Source organism: Sapajus apella, unplaced genomic scaffold (assembly GCF_009761245.1).
Source record: "Sapajus apella isolate SASKATOON/1434 unplaced genomic scaffold, GSC_monkey_1.0 scaffold13, whole genome shotgun sequence".
NCBI lineage: Eukaryota > Metazoa > Chordata > Mammalia > Primates > Cebidae > Sapajus > Sapajus apella.
This window is the reverse complement of record NW_022436953.1, coordinates 20618879-20638944: the sequence shown is the minus strand read 5'-3', so window position 1 is coordinate 20638944 and position 20066 is coordinate 20618879. Positions and strand designations below refer to the sequence as shown.

Sequence of the window (20066 nt, the reverse complement as noted above, 5' to 3'; positions counted from 1 at the left end):
AGGCTGCCATGATACCCTAAATGTGATGACTAGGAAAAGATGGCAGGAGACAAGGAAAAGAAGAGAGTAGACACCATATTGAATGTACCTGACTTCCAGGTACAGCTTGCTGGCATTTACTTATAAAAGCTCCTAGTTTGCCTGTTATACCTGACTTCTCAGGCTGGTTTCTGTTAGAGAGGAAATGGTTGAGGGTGGGGGCGGGGGCGCACTCCTTTTTATTAAAGGAAAATTCCACCAAGAACTTTCACACTTTCTAGCTGCCTAAAAATTACTTCTTAATAAATCCTGTATTATTAATGCTGGAGGGGTATAATGAGGCATGTCTGGCATGTGCCCTCCCCATTTCTCATCATGGCTTGAACCATTCTTTCAGATTAAATTTTAAGAGTACCTTGGCAGAGGAGGTCATCCATTCAGATGGTTAGGGGACCTTAGAATTTTATTTTTGGTTTATAGTTTCTTTTTCTCTATATATGTGTAAAATTCCTGTCTCTTTATTGATACGCTCTATTTAATGTAACATTGTCGTAATACCTCCCTGTAGTTCTTTAATCATGTCTGTTCAAACATGTTTAACATCAACACAGACTTTAAGTCTGATAAGAAACGTTTTACAGCGTATTCTCTCTGAAACCTATTACCTGAAGGCTTCCTCTATAAATAAGAACTTTGGTCTCCACAAATTTTTCAGTCTTTATCTATTAAATTAACATCTCGTTCCTTTCACAGGCAGTGTGTGTTGTTTTTTGTTTTTTGTTTTTTTTTTTCCTGTATGGGTAATACTTTTCTGTTTCTTTGTACATCTTGTAACTTTTTTCTTGGAAATCAGACAGGGGAGATAATATATTGTAGCAACCTTGGATAGTGGTCTCCCTTACCCAGAGCTTGATATTTGCTTGTCTGTTTTTAGGTTGATTGCCTGGATTATTTTAGTACAGTATACTCTCCCCTCCCCGAGTGTTAACTGTCTTCATAGTAGTATCTATTGTTTTTAACAGCACCCTGGAGCATAATTTGTTCTACAAACTATTCCAATCAAATTGTGCCTCCTTCAGGAATAGTTTCTTAGGTCAGTGTTTGATATTTGTTCTCACCCCAGGTGGGCTCCTCCCAACTGTCTTATTTCCTGTTTCTCTACTAGGTGCCTAGCAGCCTGCAGCCTAGGATATGTCTTCCTTAAATCCATGAAGGAAGACATGTGTCTTTCACCACAACCTCCATTGTTCTTGATAGTGCCTTTCAGCTTCTTCACAGACTATTGTAAATGAAATTAATTTGTTTAGGAAGAGATTTGAAGAATCTGTTTTCTGGCCTGCCTCTCCCTCTCCTTCTTTTCCCCTCATCAAAATATCTGAACCAGGTCTTCTGGAGCTAGGGGTGAAGACTAAGGCAGGCTTCTTTCTGGATGATATCACAACTCTAGGAGCTGAGTGCTAGATTGGAGATGAAGTAGCCTGAGGTTCTCTTTTTTTGCCTTTCCCATTGTGAAACCACCTCGTCATGAACCAGGGCAAAGACAGTCAGGATTTTCTCAGTGTTCTGTGCCCAAGGTAGACCTTCCATTCCATGAGTAGGGGCTGGGTCAGTGAAGGAAGCCCCCTCCTCTTGACTGAACTTGCCTGGAAGTAACAAGTGACAGGAGGCTGGAGGAGAAACCTTCATGTCTTCCTTCTCCCAGGGAGAAAGCCCACAACTGAGAGCTATCGGGTGAGGGAGCCCTGTGTTCCTGGCAATAGAAGTCTGGTGTGAAGTCTCTGCCACCGTGAGCTTGTTGGAGAAACAGAGGATTCAAACACCACAGACTTGTTTTTCTTATAAAATTTTTGTAGATTTTCTTAAGTAGATTTTTTAAATTTGCTGTTTACTCTTAAGACTATTTCTAGAGGCTGTAAATGTGTTGGTTTAAAATAATTTTCACCAGTTTCACTGGGGAGCAGGTCAGCAGGGCTCCTCATACTGTCTTCCTTAAAGTCGATCTTCCTAGTTTGGGTTTTTATGTTTTCCACGGGAGGAAACACAGGTAGTTTGTTAAGGTTATTTTAGGGGGGAAGCCTGAGTGAGAAAACTGACTTTTTTTTTTTTTATTTAGACCAAGTCTTACTGAATCGTCAGGCTGGAATGCACTGGTGTGATCTCAGCCCACTGCAACCTCCGCCTCCCAGGTTCAAGTGGTTCTCCTGCCTCAGCCTCCCGAGTAGCTGGGACTGCAGGCTTGCGCCATTACACCCAACTAAGTTTTGTATTTTAAGTAGAGACAGGGTTTCACCATGTTGGCCAGGATGGTCTAGATCTCTTGACCTTGTGATCCGTCTGCCTCGGCCTCCCAAAGTGCCGGGATTACAGGCGTGGGCTACCGTGCCTGGCCGAAAAATGACATTTTTGAGTTAATAGGTTAATAGGAAATAAAGGCTAATGGATTTTGAAGAACATATTGGGATAGGAAGATAAAAGAAAGTGATAGAGGTGGCCTGCTTCATTGCTTGGATTCTTCATGGGTTTGGGATACTTAAAGACTTGGACTTAAAAGTTCTGAAAACCAAATGTTCTTAGAGAATGTTAATGTGTGGATTCTATTTATTGGCTTGCCAAACATGTTTATGCTTTATCCCACCATTTAGTATATTCATTTAAAATGGAATACATTGTTCTGATTTTAAATTGTTTTTGTGCACAAACACTCTTAGCAAAACCCCCTGGGCATTAATAAACCCAAATTAGACTCTACTCCATGTAACATTTAACTCATACTCCTGTAAGACATTTGTTTTTAATTGAATTTTGATTTCATATTTGACAAGAAAATTTGATTCTTAGAGCAGGTATGATTTAGCTAATTTGGATTATTAAATTCAAAATTTCTAGTGTATATGATGATTATAATTTTTTTTATAAGGTAACAGTTATATGTTTTTCAGGAGTCATAAGGGCTGTATGAAAAGCACTCAGCTACAACATTATATTGATATAAATTTAGTTACTAGTTTTTTTTCCTCTAAGCATTTGGTGCCAGTCTGTCTGAATCAAATTACTTCAGATGCAAATTAGCATTTTAGTTGGGAGAAACTGAGGGGGCTTTATGTTTTCCATACTAATTCAGAAACAAGATAAAAGCATTGAGCATTGTCTGTGTCCCTACTTAAAGTTTCCTTAAAGTTTTTCCTGTCATCTTATTTACTGAGAAAACATAAAACAGCATTTAACCCCTTCTATTAGTATCTTTCAGTATAAACCACAGTAAGCTATTGATGTTTTCTAAGTGTTTATTTCAGTTTTAGTGTTAACCATTTGTAAATCAGCACAACACATACTCAAATCCTGATAGTGTGTGAAGTATCCTGTCAGGTATGTGGTGGATGCAGAAAATTGTGAGAGTAGCTCATATTTGACATTTTAAGGCATAAATGTACAGCAGTTTAGAGGACTGCATGATAGAAAAGAGTGAAAGCAGCATGTATGCCTGAATATGAAAGAGGGGAGGATTTGGACAGGCTTTGAGGAACCTGGGGAAACCCCTAGTTGGTACAAAAGGCCTGATGGCAGGAATATTCATAGTGTCTTCTGGGTATATAAAGTGACTTTCTATATTGGAAGATTTATATTAAGGGAATATATGATTAGAAAGATTGTGGGCTGGGCATGGTGGCTCAGACCTGTAATCCCATAACTTTGAGAGGCTGAGGTGGGCAGATCACTTGAGGTCAGGAGTTGGAGACCAGCCTGGCCAACATGGCAAAACCCCATCTCTACTAAAAATACAAAAATCATCCACGTGTGGTGGTGCGTGCCTGTAATCCCAGCTACTTGGGAGGCTGAGGCAAGAGAATCACTTGAACCAGGGAGGTGGAGGTTGCAGTGAACCAAGATTGCGCCACTGCACTCCAGCCTGGGCGACAGAGCAAGACTCTGTCGCCAAAAAAAAAAAAAACAAGAAGGAAAGGAAGATCAGTTGTGGTGGACCTCGAATGTGAAACCAAGAACTTCTGACCATCTTTACATGTGTCTGTGTGTGGTCAGTATGAAGCCATTAAAACTTTCTGAGCAAGCAGATATCATGGCTAGCGACAATGTATAGGGTGAATTGAAAATCACAGGTCTTTAAGCCCAATTTTCTTTCATTTTCTTTTTCTTTAGCTTTAATGGAGGAATATGGGTTGTGCTTTAAAAGTTTTTTAAAACCTACAGTTTATAACTCAGCACAAACTTGTCCATAAAAACAATGATATTAGTGATGAGCACATGAGCGCCTAAATAATTCATAGGTAACTGAAGTGTTATGTAGTTAGGCTTTGGAATCAGACTAGCTTAAATTCTGGTTTTGCCATTCACTTTGTAAAATTGAACAAACTTGGTAACCTTTCTAAGCTTCGTTCTTTTCATCTGGACAGAGGAGCCAATAATATTGCCCCTTCAGTGTTGTGAGCATTAAATAAGATAATACATGTAAATCTAGCATATTGCCCGGAAAATAGTTAACATCTCTAATGAATACCTCTGCTGTGTTAATCGTTGTTGATGTTGCTATTACAATCATCTTTATCATGTACTCTATCTCTTACAGTCGGCTCTCTGTGTTCATGGGTTCCACATCCATGGATTCTGCATCCATGGATTCAAACAACTGTGGATTGAAAATATTTATTAAAAATTACATCTGCACTGAACATGTAGACTTTTTTTCCTTGTCATTATTCTCTGAACAATACAGTCTAACAGCTATTCACATAGTATTTACACTGTATAAGGTATTATAAGTAATCTAGAGATGACTCAAAGCATATGGGAGAATGTGCATAATGCAAATACTGTGCCATTTTTTATGTGAGAGTCTTGAGCATCCTCGGATTTTGGTATCCTTGGGAAGTCCTGGAATCAATCCCCTATGGATACCAAGGGGACTGTACATTATTTCCATGGAACATGCATTCTGAATTTTAATCTTGTACTGTAGGAATACTCTTCCCATCTGGTTCACAAAGAGTGTCTCTCCTACCCCACCTAAACTTCATACCTAAACTTCATGTCCTACTTGCTGCCTCTCTCGATTTTTCTTTTCTTTATTCTCTCTTGCTTTATCAATGGGGTCATACCAAAAAAAATCCAAGACTTATGGGCACCATTTGCTGCTAGTTATGGGGGAGTGTGTTAAACTTTGGTTTTGTAGAGCACACATAATATGAGGTGTTTGTTTTGTGTTTTTGTACAGGTGGCTTTTGTTATTATGCTTTAAACTGTGGTGTTTATTATTCAAACATTTAGATTTATCTTTACTTTTGTCAGGTTTAAGCCGTTTTTTCCATACCAAACCTTGCAAGGATTTGAAGAAGATGAAGAGCATATCCATATACAACAATGGGCACTTACTGAAGGCCGTTTTAAAGTTACATTGTTAGAATGTAGCAGGTATGTTCTTTGTTTTATCATTACTAAGTTACGGAAGTTCAGTGAAAATGTTGCTAAGCAGTATTTGTGTTGTGTGTTAATTTAAATTGTATTATTTATCTGTAATTTCTTAATTGTAAATTTAATATCATAAAAGTAGTCCTTTCTAACTTATAACAAATATAAATCATATTTTAGAAAGTGCTTTAATGGAGGAGGGACATTATTCTATAATCATTACGACACTCTTTAGATGCATAAAAACAAATAAGATTATAGCCAGCGAAGGCAAGGGCTATAAAGTTTTGTTGTGTGAGAGTACTATACTCCTATGTTAAAGAGAAAATTACTCAGTGATACTTGTTAAAGCATAGTAAGGAAGTCTTTATTCAAGACCATCATGATAAGTGTAGCAGCCACTGCAGCAAGGTCTTGAAATCAGGGAAAGATTGGGCTTAACTCTGAATACAGGATGGGCAGGTGGGAATTTATAGCCAAGAAGCAATGGGATCAATGGATGGGAACTTACTAAGAGGAAACATCAAGGATAAGGGGATTTTGACTAAAAACAGAATTCTTGCTGAAAACAGTCCTGGGTGATCAGATATCAAGTGGGATGGTAAAGGACAATCAGATGTCAAAGATAGGGGTTTCTTGCTAAACTGACTTAGGAGAGTACTTTGCTAAAACTGGAATTTATAGGAAGTACACAGATGGGCATAGCAGAAGATTGAGAAACCTCAATAAAGTTTGGCCCAGCAAAGAATCTTTGTCACCTAGCAAAACAGTTTTGCAAATTGTTTGTGATAATTGGAAATACCAAGGAAAGTTGCAACCACTGTGGCTTTTTAGCATTTTAGAACTGGAAGAGATCTCAGAAATAATCTTGCCTAGTCTCCTTGTTTTACTTTGGCAGCACCAAAGTTAAAACTATATTCATATCTTGCTTGAACTACTTACTATAGTAGCCTTCATATCTCCTTGTCCTCTGGTCCCCAATATAACAACCAGAATGATCTTTTCAAAATGCCAAGTGAATTGTCAGTCTCCTACTTAAAACTCTAACAGCTTCCTCATTACTCTTAAGATGTGGACCCAAATCCTCACCATGACCTGCAGGTTCCTCTTAGCTCTCCAGCTTCAGTCTCACTATCCTCTGCCCAGCCCCTCCTCATTCGTAGTGCTTCAGCTGTGTAGGCCTTCCCAAGGGAAGGTGTTGGCAGTCTTTTTCTCTGAAGAGCCAGATAGTAAATTTTAGGCTGTGATTCACACGGTCACTGTTGCAACTATACAGCTCTGCCTTGCAGTACAAAAGCAGTCACAGAATGAGTGTGGCTGTGTGCCAGTAAAATTTTGTATATGAATTTCATAATTTTCATGTGTTGTGAAATATTCTTTTGATACTTTTCAATCATTTAAAAACATAAAAACCATTTGTAGCCAGCAAGTTATACAAAACAGTCAGTGGACTGAATTTAGACCGTGAGCTGTAGTCTGCCATTTCCTACTTAAATATTTTAAAGCACCAAGCCCATTGTGTTGACTAGCTAGCTGCTGCTGTCTTGGCCCTATTCTCTGCTCCATGATACCAGCCTTTCTTGGTTTGGCTCAAAAGCTACCTCCTTAATGTCTCTCCTGATCATTCCAAGTATAAGTGTACTAGCCTCAGGCTCCATTTTTAAGACACTTGTTTGTACCACTTAACTTGGTACATGTGACTTTTTTAAAATTTCTAACCTATAATACAATTAAGTAATTGAGTATAGAGGTTATATTTTATATTGAATACATTTGTGTTCTTGCTAATAGAATATTTCACAGCACATAAAAATTATGAAATTCATATACAAAATTTTAAAGGCAGTATTGTAAAAATTGTTTTTCATATTTTGCTTTTGTCAAGTATTTATTTAAAAGCAGCCATTCTGAACAATTGCATGTTTTTTTGAGTTGATGAACGCGGTTTTTTTGTTTTTGCTTTTGTTTTTTTACCGCAGGTGAATTCAGTAGTTGTTTGTAGTACTACTACTAGTTGAAATTATTTCACATTCGTGTTGCAATTGTATTGTTAAGATGATTATTTTAAAATATATAGTCTATCTTCTATTTATTACTTCATATAAACTTCATTCAAACTAAAGAGGACATAGTTCTGTAAACTAAGCACTTTTATTCCAATAAAATAAAGATAGGAGATATTTGAGGTATTTTGCAAAGAAAACATGTACCCACGTGTAGTTAAGTGAAAGATATATTAGATCAAAAACATGGAAGGGAGATCAGTTTTCTGGCAGCTAAGGCAGCAAAGGAAATCTGATGTATTAGTTAGCTCTTTCATTTCTTAAACAATTAAATTTGTTTTAAAAACTTAAATATGTATACATTGTGGAATGGCTAAATCAAGCTAATTAACATATGCATCACTTCACATATACTTAGGTCTTATTTTGTGATAAATTGTACATATTATTTAGGAGAAAAATTTTGGCACCAAATTCTAAGAGGGATTTTTCATAGATCTTTATGAAAAGACATTGAATAATGTAGTGGATACTTTTTTGGCAGCTGATTTTATCAACCAGTTACAATTTTAAAAAACAAATAAGATTATAGTCAGTGAAGGCAAGTGCTATAAAGTTTTGTTGTGTGAGAGTACTATACTCCAGAGTAGTACATTTAGGCTCACTTGTACTTATTGTAGTAGAAGGAGATTCTAATTAAGGTCATTAGAGTTTAGGATTCATTTGTAATACTCCCTGACCAAGATTAAGGGAATGCAGGGTCACGTACTGTGTTCTTAAATTAGTTAGATTCATTTTTCCTCTTTGGTGTGATTATGATGTTCATTTAAAATATAGTTGGGTTTATTTATTTCAGATTGCTTTCAGTTTTAGTCTCCCCCACTCGACTTTTCTTTATCCTTATTGATTTTTACTTTTAAATATGCTTCCCCAAATCCAGAACTGTACAAAAAGATATACAGATGGTATATAGGTTATTAAACCGTCAGTGGTGTTATTTTGCCTTAAACTGTTATCTATCTTTTAAAGAAATTAAAAGAAGAACAAACTTTGGTAGTGGTGGGTTGTTTTTACGTTTACTGTGTATTTACTGTTTCTGTTGCCCTTTTATTTCTTCTTTTGTATCAAAATTGTCATCTGGTATTCCTTCCCTTTACCCTGCAGAACTTCCTGTAGCACTTCTTGCTATGTAGGTCTGCTGGCAACAAATTATGTCATTTTTTGCTTACCTGGAAATTTTTTTTTACATCTGTTCCTTCAGCACTTTGTCTATGTTCTGATATTCTGATGAGAAGTCAGCGACTTACCATATTCCTCCTCCATATATAACATGTTGTTTTTCTCTGGCTGCTTTCCAATCTTTTACTTTATCTTTGGCTTTCAGCACTTTTATTATGCCTAGGGGAGATTTATTTGTATTTTTTCCTGCTTCCATTTCAGTTAGCTTCTTGGATGTGTGAATTAATGTTTACTACCAAATTTGGGAGTCTGGGCCATTATTTTTTTTTCAATTATTTTGGCCTTTTTTTATACCTCTCTTATTCTAAATTACCATTATGTTGGGCTGTTTCATTTTCCTATAGGTCCTGAGGTTTGGTTTGTTTGCTTGCTTGTTTGTTTCTTTAAATTGTTTTTCTCTGTATACTTTGGATTGAGTAATTACACATGATCTGTTTTCAAGTTCACTGAGTCTTCTGCTATCTCCAGTTTTCTGTTGAGCTCATCTAGTGAATTTTTTATCTCAATTATTATACTTTTTGGCTCTAGAATTTCTGTTTTGTATAGTTCTCATTTCTATGTTGATATTTCCTATCTGTTTACTCATTATGTTTTTCTTTAATTCTTTGAACATTTGTTCTGTCAGTTTTTTGAACAATATACGTGTATATATATAATTGATGAATGGAAGTCTCAATCTGCTAAATCCAACATCTGAGCATATTAGAGGTTTTGTTTTGTTTTGTTTTGAGACACGGACTTGCTCTGTCACCCAGGCTGGAGTGCAGTTACATGATCATGTCTCACCACAGCCTTGACCTCCTGGGCTCAAGTAATCCTCCTGCCTCAGCCTCCCAAGAAGCTGGGACTACAGGCATGTGCCACCAACACCTGGCTAATTTTTTGTATTTTTAGTAAAGAGACAGGGTTTCTTCCTGTTGCCTAGGCTAGTCTCAAACTCCTGGGCTCAAGCAGTCCACCCACCTCAACCTCCCAAAGTGCTGGGATTACAGGCATAAACTACTGTGCCCGACCTATGGCTGTAATTTTTTGACAATTGAAATCTTAATCTCCAAGCAGGCTTCTGTCTGTGTTTGGACGGTTTTCATTGTCTTTAAATGTTATTTTAAAATTCTTTTTATCCAATTTTTATAATTACAATCTGTGGAAGAATTTGAGTGACTACTGCACTACTGTTAGTTAAAGTACTGGCCACCTCATTTTGTTGTACATGTTGATAAATTTTGCATTTGTTTTCCTCATTGCTTTTTGTCCTTTTTGGAGGGAGGGGTTTAGGGAAACTCAAAACTATGCCACTGCTCTTGACATCCTTCTAGAACCAGGAATACATAGTTTTATTTTGATCTTTTAAGGCAAAGGAAATCATTTAATTATGTGTTAAATTATTTTTTAGTGCTGTCACCTGGTCTTGTTTTACATTTTAGGCAAAGCATTTTCAAGGTAGAAGTTTGACAGAAGGGAGAAATAAGGAATTAATCCTTTAAATAGCATTATGTTCATATTTTAAAGTGAAATGTTCAGTTCTGTAGGGAAGGAAGGCTGTTAATATTATGAAATTTTGAAATTCATTTACAGGAGGAGCTTTTTTAGGAGTTATAACTTCAAAATATTTCCAGTTTGCATTTGTTTATGAATCCCGTTTATTTTAGCATTGAGTTTGATTAAATTTATTTGGTTATTTTGGCTTGAGTATAACTTAAAATCCTTCTGAAACAAATGAGGCTAAATAATAACATTTGCTTTTTTGCCTGAGTAGTTGGTATGTGGGTACTTCTTATATTATCTGCATTTATTTTAGTGTTTTGACATTTTTTAAGGAAAATATCTAGCTAAATCTGAAGATATTTGGGGCATGACTCTACACAAATAATTTTATTATTAGTTGTATTTATTTATTGTCTACAATATATAGGCACTTTAGTGCATTTATTATTTCCAGTTCTCAGAGCATCTTTACAAGATTAGAATTATTGTATCTATTTTATAGATGAAGAACTGAGATCCACAAGTTACTTGCTCAGTACCACTGGAATTTGAATCTAGTTTTGTCTAACTCCAGAGTCCCTCAGCCTTTCTATTATCTTATTTTTGTATTTTTAGTAGAGATGGGATTTCACCATGTTGGCCAGGCTGGTCTTGAACTCCTGACCTCAAGTGATCCACCCACTTTGGCTTCCCAAAGCGCTGGTATTACAGGCATAAGCCAACCCGCCTGGCCCATATCCTTTTTAAAAAAAACTCACAGAAACTGAGAACGGTGACTCACACCTGTAATCCCAGCACTTTGGGAGGCCAAGGCGGGCATATCACCTAAGGTCAGGAGTTCGAGACCAGCCTGACCAACATGGAGAAACCCCATCTCTACTAAAAATACAAAAATTAGCTGGACATGGTGGCACATGCCTGTAATCCCGGCTACTCCAGAGGCTGAGGCAGGAGAATAGCTTGAACCTGGGAGACGGAGGCTTCGGTGAGTCAAGATCGCACCATTGTACCCCAGCCTGGGCAACAAGAGCAAAACTCCGTCTCAAAACAAATCTTACAGAATAAAAATTATTTTAGTTCTGAAAACTTTTATATTAAAAGTGTAGGTTTTGGAAAATTTTAACATTTTTTAGGGCAGGGCATTATTTTTAAAAATAAATTACCTTTTCAGGAAGATCAAGGGATACAGAAATGTGTATAATAATGAAGTATTTTTTCGTTGGAGGCTGAAGTTCTGTTTTTTTTTCTTGGAGGGAGCGATAAGAGGAAATTAGCTCAAACATGAGACATTTAAATTTGTATAAAGGAAAAGTTGCACTCAAAATGAATGCTTTTGAAAAATAGAAGAAATTACTTGGAATTGTTGCTGAATATTCCTTGAGGTCTTTAAACCTATGTAATTCTGTGTAAATTTAGACATAACTCTACCAGATGAATCAAATTCCTGTAAAGATCTTGAGACCGTGTTTGCATTAATTACTTAACATTCTCTATGCAGTTAAATAAAAGTTGAATGATGTTTTCCATTAGTTTTTATAAATTTCCCTCTGATATAAAGAATCTTCCCTATAATTAGGTTGCTTTTGACTAAATGCAGACTTTTCAAACGATTCCAAAATTGAAATTTTTCTCTCCTATGTTTATGTAGGTTCTCTTTTCTTCCTTATCTCCTTTTCTTTAAAGTTGTGATTCTGGAAAATAGCCTTGTTTCTTTTGTAATTTGTATACCTCTAGTACTGTTTCATACTACAAAACATAGCTGTTTTAATTCTTCTGATGTCTGAATTGTAAAAGAAGTTAAGAAAACTAGGAACACTGTTGACATAACACTGGTGCTCTTTTTAAAAATGCCATACTCCAAAATGTTTTCAATGCCTTATTGATTTGTACTTACTCATAAAATATCTTCAGCAAAAATGAACTGTTGTCAGAAAATAAGATTGTGTCTTTGGATTTTTTTTTCTCTTTGCACTGTTATGCCATAACTGTTAATCAGAGCTTTTAATGTATTTTATTTGCAGATAGCATTTATTATTTTAACCAAAAGACAACTGCCTTTATTTTCTTTTTCGGTCAAAATTTTTTCAACTCAATTGTCTCAACTTAGGTAGTCCAGATATTTTGTTTATTAGCTGTGTAATGTCTGTCATGTTACCCAACCTCACTGTGTTCAGTTTTCTAATGTGTAAATTAGGGGTAATACTTATTTCCTACAGTAATCATGAAAATTAAATGAGATAATAAATGTAAAGCTCTTAGAATTGTCCCTACAGTAACGTTAGCTGCTTCAACTATTACTGCCACTACCACCACCACTACGATTTCTATCACACTACCACTGATCGTTCTAACATCAATAATGAATGCATTTTGTCTAAGTACTATGATGAATACAAAAAATGTGGAGCTCAATGTCTGCCCTCTAGAAACTTAAAATGTAGTTAGGGCTAACAGACAAAAACAAATGCATAAATAAGTCAACTAAATATATGAGGCTAATTTGAATTGAGGCTTAGATGATAGGTAGTATAGAAACTTAATACAAGGAGAAAGTATTTTGAATTGAGACTACCATGGTAAACTTCATGGATAAGATACATGGGTAAGAGCCATAAGATAAGAGAATTAGAATTGTATTTTCCAGGACCTGTCTGAATGAAGTGTAGATGTCTCAGGGCCAAATTTGCTGGCAAAAGAAGTTACAATAGTGATCCTTTAATCAGAGAAAAGTTATTGAAGTTGATATTAAGAAAAATCTGCTTATTCATGGAGTAGATTGTATATATAAATATTGAAGCCCCAGAGACAAATTTAAGAGGTGTTATGGTTTAAAAGTGAGGAGGTAAATGCCTCATAGATATGTGTTAATAGGAACAGGAAGGAAAGGACACCCGGGATAACTAGGACAGGGTTTAGTGAGTAAATGAATATATGGATGAGTTAATAGGCAGGGGAGGCGCAAAGGAACTCATAAGGATTTGAGTGTAGGAGAGTTATGTATCCATTGACATTGATTTGGTTTGCAAGTACTGATTATTTTCTGCATGCTGTAGATAGGAAGAACAAAACACAGTTGCCTTCCAGGACTAGAGAGGGAAATAGAGGTACTTGTTTCAAAGGCAGATGAATTTGATTTTACATATCTTAAGTAGTAAGGCATGGTTAGATTCCCGTGGGAGTGTTCTGCAAACTTTTGGGGTTTTAGACGTACCAGGGGGAAATGAGGACTGTAGATTAGATTTGGAGGTCCGTCAGAGCCCGGAAAATTGAGTTCTGCCCTGAGAGGGGCGGTGGGGAATAGAGTGAGGAGGCAAGCATGTATAAAAGGTCAGCCAAGCCTGATTCTTTTAACAACAGGTAAAGTGGTATTTGACCCCCTTCAGGTGCAGGGTTTTCCTTTCCAGTTAAGTTTAATCACCAAAGTGGGGAAAAAACACATTTGGCCAGGCACAGTGGCTCACACCTGTAATCCCGGCACTTTGGGAGGCCAAGGCAGGCAGATTGCCTGAGCTCAGGAGTTTGTGACCAGCCTGGGCAACATGGTGAAACCCTGTCTCTACTAAAAGATAAAAAATTAGCCGGGCATGGCAGTGTGTGCCTCTAATCCCAACTACTTGAGAGGCAGAGGCAGGAGAATTGCTTGAACCCAGGAGGCAGAGGTTGCAGTGAGCAGAGATTGTACCACTGCACTCCAGCCTGGGCAACAGAACAAGACTCCCTCTGAAAAAAAAACAAACAGATTTTTGTTTTTTTTTCTCTCCCTCCATTCCTCTTTTCCTTTCTCCCTTCTATCTCCTTCCCTCCCTCCTTCCTTGAGACAGGATCTCATTCTGTCACCCAGGTTGTAGTGTAGTGTCTCAATCATGCCTCACTGCAACCTCTACCTGCCAGGCTCAAGCAGTCCTCCCACCAGTAGCTAGGACTACAGGCATGCACCACCACGCCCAACTACTTTTTGTATTTTTTGTAGAGATGGCGTTTTGCCATGTTGCCCAGGCTCCTCTTGAATTCCTGGTCCCAATATATTATACCACCTACCTTGGCCTCTCAAAGTGCTGGGATTACAGGCATGAGCCACCGCACCTGGCTGTTTGTACTTTTCTTTGTAGAAATAACTTTCTTATAGTGGGAACATTGGGAATTAACTTTCCTTTTTTCAGTGGCTTGATCTTTAATCCATTTATGCCCAGTGTTCCATTATTGGAATGCTAAGCTTCTGGGAGTTGTTTATATCCTACTGCTCAAGGTCATTGCCAAGGTCTGATTTTTCACAAAAATAATTTGCCACCTCCAGCATAAATGGGTTAATCATGTAAACAATATTAACATGTTTCTAGGTAGTATATTTGTGTTTAATGGTAGTATATTTGTGTTTAATCCATCTCTAAAATACACCACTTTGGTGTATTTTAAATGTACCTTTACCTTTAAAAGAATACTTTGAACTTGTTAAGAAATTTCACAGAGGTAATAGCTCTTTCAGGAGATAGAGGGAAATTTAGTGGAGATAAAATGCAATTTGTTTTGCTTTTTTGTTTTGCTTCCTTTTGGAAGCAGTAATAGTAGAAATTTTTTTTTCTCATTTCTTGCTTATTTAACACATGTTGTTTATATTTATGCAAAATATTTATTAGCCAGTGATTGTTACCACTTGCTTCTGGTCAGTATATAATTTGAATGGAAAGCCTGTCTTTGTTTAAGATTGAACTGTAAGAAATGTGAAATGAAAATTGATCCTGTTGTTTAAATGTAGACATTATAGTTCATCTTAAGCTAAAGCAGGTGTCTTCTATATTCACCTAACTGGCTGGTACTCCTCTTTCCAGTGGGAACTCCTTTCTGACATTTCTTCAGAAATTTCCATGTTTTTCAAATGTCAAAAGGAGGTACCAGTCAAGGCCTGGTGCTGTGGCCCACGCTTATAATCCCAACAGTTTGGGAGGCTGAGAAAGGAAGACTGTATTTAATTATAGCTCTAATTGGCTTTTATTCATGATTCATAAATTAAGACAGCTTCTGTTCTGCAAATAGAATGACAACTCCCACTGGGCAATGGCAGTGCAGTGGGTTTGGTAAGGTGGAAACAAGGAAACAGAACAATAGGGAAAAAAAACTGATTGGTTAAGTTGCTTTTTGGTAGAGAGTTGAGGCAACATAGTGAGACCTTCTCTCTACAAAAAAAAAAAAAAAAAAGAAAAGAAAAAAAATTAGCTGGGCATGGTAGCTCGTGCCTGTAGTCCTAGCTATTCCAGAGGCTGAGGTGAGAGGACTGCTTAAGTCTGGAAAGTCAAGGCAGCAGTGAGTCATGATCACAATGCTGCACTCTAGCCTGGGCAACAGAGCAAGACCCTATTTCCAAAAAAAAAAAAAAAGAAAGAAAGAAAGAGATCTTAATCAAGAAATCAGGAAAATGTGGGTGAGGGACGAATATTATATAATTCTTCTGAGAATTAAAGCTTGATAGTTAACATAGAGTCACTGCTGGTGGAAGGAATCCATTGATGGCAGGTCAAAAGCAGGCACAAGAAGCACTGACATAGGGAATTAGGTTCCAGAAATCAAATCTGGAACTTGCAGGAGAAAAACAGTCACATTCTGAATAGTTCGTCTGGAGTATAACTTTGGTTATGGGAGTCATTCTTGCAAACAAAATAAATAAGTTTGTGTACATATTATACTTTCTGTAAATCCTAAGAAATAATCCCTTTTTTTTTTTTCCCAAAGAAATAAGGTTTGGAGCAAAACAAATCATTAAATTGGCAGATTTGACAGATGTTTCTGTGTAGTGAAGCTAGGCTTTATAGAAGACACTAATACTGTTTTATTAGAGTGGTAATAATGTGCTGGTGTTTTCCAGTATTTGAATATCTACTATAGGCTACAGTTCTTTATATATACTTCAACAAAGGAAATGTGAAGAGGAGATATGAATGCTGTATAATTCTGTGACATAGAATCAAAAATTCATCTAAAATCAGAATTAGTAAAAGCCATATCCATTTCAAAGGCAAAACCAAATTCAGAATAACTGGACAAAATATTTTTATCATGGAAAAAAGTAAACTTACATGAAGCAACAGGTACCCTAACACCTGTCAAAAGACAATTATGACATTTAATTATAGCTCAAATTGGCTTTTATTCATGATTCATGAATCAGGATAGCCTCTGTTCTGCAAATAGAATGAAAACTCCCACTGGGCAATGGCAGAAAGAACAGTAGGTTTGGTAAGGTGGAAAGAAGAAAACAGAACAATAGGAGAAAAACCTTGTTGGTTAACATAAGTTACTTCTTGGTAAAGGTTAACGCACAGGAGACTGACTTATGCTAACTCAGGTAGACTGGACTCATCTGTTTTCAGGAAAAACTAGTCTGTTTGGATCTATTTGCTTATATGGCATTTAACATTAATGATTCTATTTTGGTTTGGTCTGTTTTGTTAGGGCCTAATGCAGAAGCTTAGTCCAAAACAACGGCTTCCCATAATTTTTGTTTGACATTCCCCTACCATAATTTTTGTTTGACATACTCTCACCTAGGTGAGATCCTTTAGTACCCCTAGGTGAGAGTGTGACCAAAACTTAGGGCATTAGTGCTACTTTCAGTTTCTGTCATTCTGCATTTCCAGTCTCCACATGCCATTCATACATTACAGTGTCTTCATGGTCATTCATTTCTTTTAATTTTTGTTGTTCCAGCCGAGAGGGACCATTTGCATATAAACATTCAAAGCATTTGAGAGAATACAGTGCATAGGGAGACTACTACTATCAGAAGGATAGTATAAAGAGTTTAGAGCATGTTCCCTAAACAGGATCCCCATGGGCCAAACCAGTCAAATCAGATAGATCAATGAATGAGCTGTATTAGAAGTCTACCCATTTTAACCAAGTAGCCTTTTGTTAATTTTTTTGTACCTGAGTCTCTATAATACCAGATGTATTTATTCCTGTGTAACAAGAAGTCTGCAATTGCACAGATTCTTTCCTGTTCAGCTAGTAGGTAGAAATTCTATTATCCAGCTTCCTATGACTGTGCTCATTTAAAACAAGGAGTGAGAACAAGTGGTTCTGGAAGTCCAGCCCTATACAAGGGATCAGTAGTTCAATTTGAACAAACAGTTATGTTAGAGATGTTAAAGTTAACCACTAGGTATACTAAAGGATCTCTTAGGTCATGTAAAGATTTGAGTTTGACATGACAAATCCAGCACCTCATCAAGTTACCGACAGAAGCTGTTGATCATGAAATTTTGATTACAGCATTATCCTGCAAAGCAAAAATGGTAGACTTAAGCAAGGCATTAAGAGAGGCAAGACTCTTATTATGATGAGGAGGCTTGTTCCAAAGTCTTGGGAAAAGTTGTCTACAGCATAAAGACAGCACAATGCTGTCAACCTCTTGTCCTGGTTCCCTTTTTTAAATGTCTCTAGTTATGGCATAGGGTTATTTGCTAAACTGTGTGTGGCCCACACATTAGGCCTGTAACTTGTCTCTTGAACAATATTGATTTGTCCAGCTTCACCTTATAGGGATTAAAGAACAGAGCAGTTATTATTCTTAGTTATAGAGTTGTATGGAGCCAGATATTGGAGGTATATTAGTCTGTTCTCATGCTGCTATAAAGAAATACCCAAGACTGGGTAATATATAAAGAAAAGAGGTTTAATTGACTCATTGTTCTGCATGGTTGGGAAGACCTCAGGAAACTTACAATCATGGCGGAAGGGGAAGAAGAAGCAGGCAACTTCTTCACAAGGCAACAAGGAGAGATTCAGTGTGAGCAGGGAAAATGCCAGATACTTGTAAAACCATTACATCTTGTGAGACTCACTATCACAAGAATAGCATGGGGGAAACTGCACCCATGATCCAATTACCTCCACCTGGTCCCACCCTTGACACATGGGGATTATGGGGATTACAGTTCCACGTGAGATTTGGGTGGGGAAACAGAGCCAAACCATATGAGGAAGAAACCAGAAGAATCCAGGATCCAGTTCAGTCTATAGGAAGATAATAAAAATTTACAAACAATAAACTGGGCTACTATCTAACAGATATACTGTGGCTTTTTTTCATAGTTTTGGCTGGGTGTAGTGGCTGACGCCTGTAATCTCAACACTTTGGGAGGTGGAGGCGGGCAGATCACTTGAGGCCAGGAGTTTAAGACCAGCTGGCCAATGTGATGAAACCCCGTCTCTACTAAAAGTACAAAAATTAGCTAGACATGGTGGCACATGCCTGTTAATCCCAGCTACTTGAGAGGCTGAGGCACAAGAATTACTTGAACCTGGGAGGTGGAAGTTGCAGGGAGCTGAGATTGCACTCCAACCTGGGTGACAGAGCTAGACTCTGTCTCAGAAAAAAAAAAGTTTGCTTTTCTGGAACTTTTGATAGGTAATCTCAAATAAGACTTTTAAAAGACTCTCAAGGCTTTGAAGCGAAACCAAGTACTCACCATTAAACATCACCTATAGTACCTAATAGATTGTGGTGAATTCCTCTCTTCTTGAGGTCCTGAAAATATCCTGAGTTTCCTGGGCCTGTCAGGGAGTGACATTCTTTAACCCCCTATAAGACCACCAGCTGGACTATTGTATTTTAGGTACCAGGCCAGTTTTTCCATGGTGGCAGTAGGGGAGAGGGGTGACAGAGGTGTTAATGGCTCCATAAAGTCAACTTTAATTCCTTGAAGTTGTTTGGTCATATCTGAAAATAGAGATTCTAGTCAAAGCCTTGGTAATATGACCATTGTTTCCCACTGTGTCCTTTTACAAGGAGAACAGACTCTTAAGAAGCTTATGTAAATGATTATATTGCCATAAAAGTAAGGATACTCACTAATAGTTTTCAAAATCTGGAAAGATCAGATGGGACAAAAAAGTAAAGATTTCAAATTTTACTCACAAAAGTGAACTTTGCCAAGCTACTGTAAGCTATAGATTAAAAGAAAAAAAAAAAGTTTCTTTAAATCTGGAAAACAAAACACCAAAGTATCAGAAATATTTCACATAAAAAGTCATAAGAAATTATTCTCATCAGTTTATATAGTTCCATGTAGTTTATTCTTGTTCTGGCAGATCTTCGTTAGCAGTTTCATGAAGCCATCAGTTTCTTCACTAGAGTTTTATAAATTCTTATCCAAGCCAATGGTATGATCTTAAAGTTATCAGAAACTTGTATTCCAGAATACTTGTAATTAATCTTGAAGCAATTTTGGACTGTAACTTACTCCACATATTTTTAGGGAATAATCAAAACCGCTGTCTGTGGATGACCAAGACTTAGAGTGGCCGTGGTTAAAAATCTGATGAGAGTTCATTATAATCAGCAATTGACAAAGAAATTTGGTTATTGCTATGGCATTATGACATTTAACATAATAACCAAAAATTATGACTGATAACGATTAGATTTCTAGGAATCTCATACAAATTTTGGAATACTCATATCAGTAACATACCCATTTATATAATGTAAAGAATGTTTAGTATCACTTATTATTTGACAATGCTTTCATATAATTTAACGTTACATAAGCCTAATTAGTTATCTCTGTTTCACAAGGTGAGAAACACAGCCTTTGGGCTTTTCAGGGGCCCAACTAGAAAATTCCAAAGTTAAATTAAGGTCAAAGAGACTTAATTTAGAATTTGATTTGGTAAGGTTGTAAAAAATATCAAAAGGTTTTAAACCTTGATTAAATATGATCTTATCTATTTAATCAGAAAAGATTTTAAAGGCAAGTACAGGTTATACAGTTGACAAAAACTTAACTCTTTTAATATTGGGAAGACTCACTTGAGTAATTAAAGACCTAATAACAGATAATGTCAAGCACTAATGATTATCTTGGTGAAACTGAAAATCTTTGTTTCCTAGGCCAGTTACTTAAAAAGCAAAGAAAAATCTTTCACTATTTCCTATTAGCAGAT

At 36.7% G+C, this 20066-nt stretch overlaps 1 protein-coding gene across 1 annotated transcript in view; it reads left to right on the top strand.

The window, feature by feature from the left end:
• PDZD8 (PDZ domain containing 8) overlaps positions 1 to 20066 on the top strand; it is a 107042-nt gene that overhangs the window by 33547 nt on the left and 53429 nt on the right. The window contains exon 2 of the mRNA XM_032281775.1: positions 5281 to 5403. Coding sequence (XP_032137666.1) covers positions 5281 to 5403 — 123 coding nt within the window. The remainder of the gene's footprint in view (positions 1 to 5280; positions 5404 to 20066) is intronic.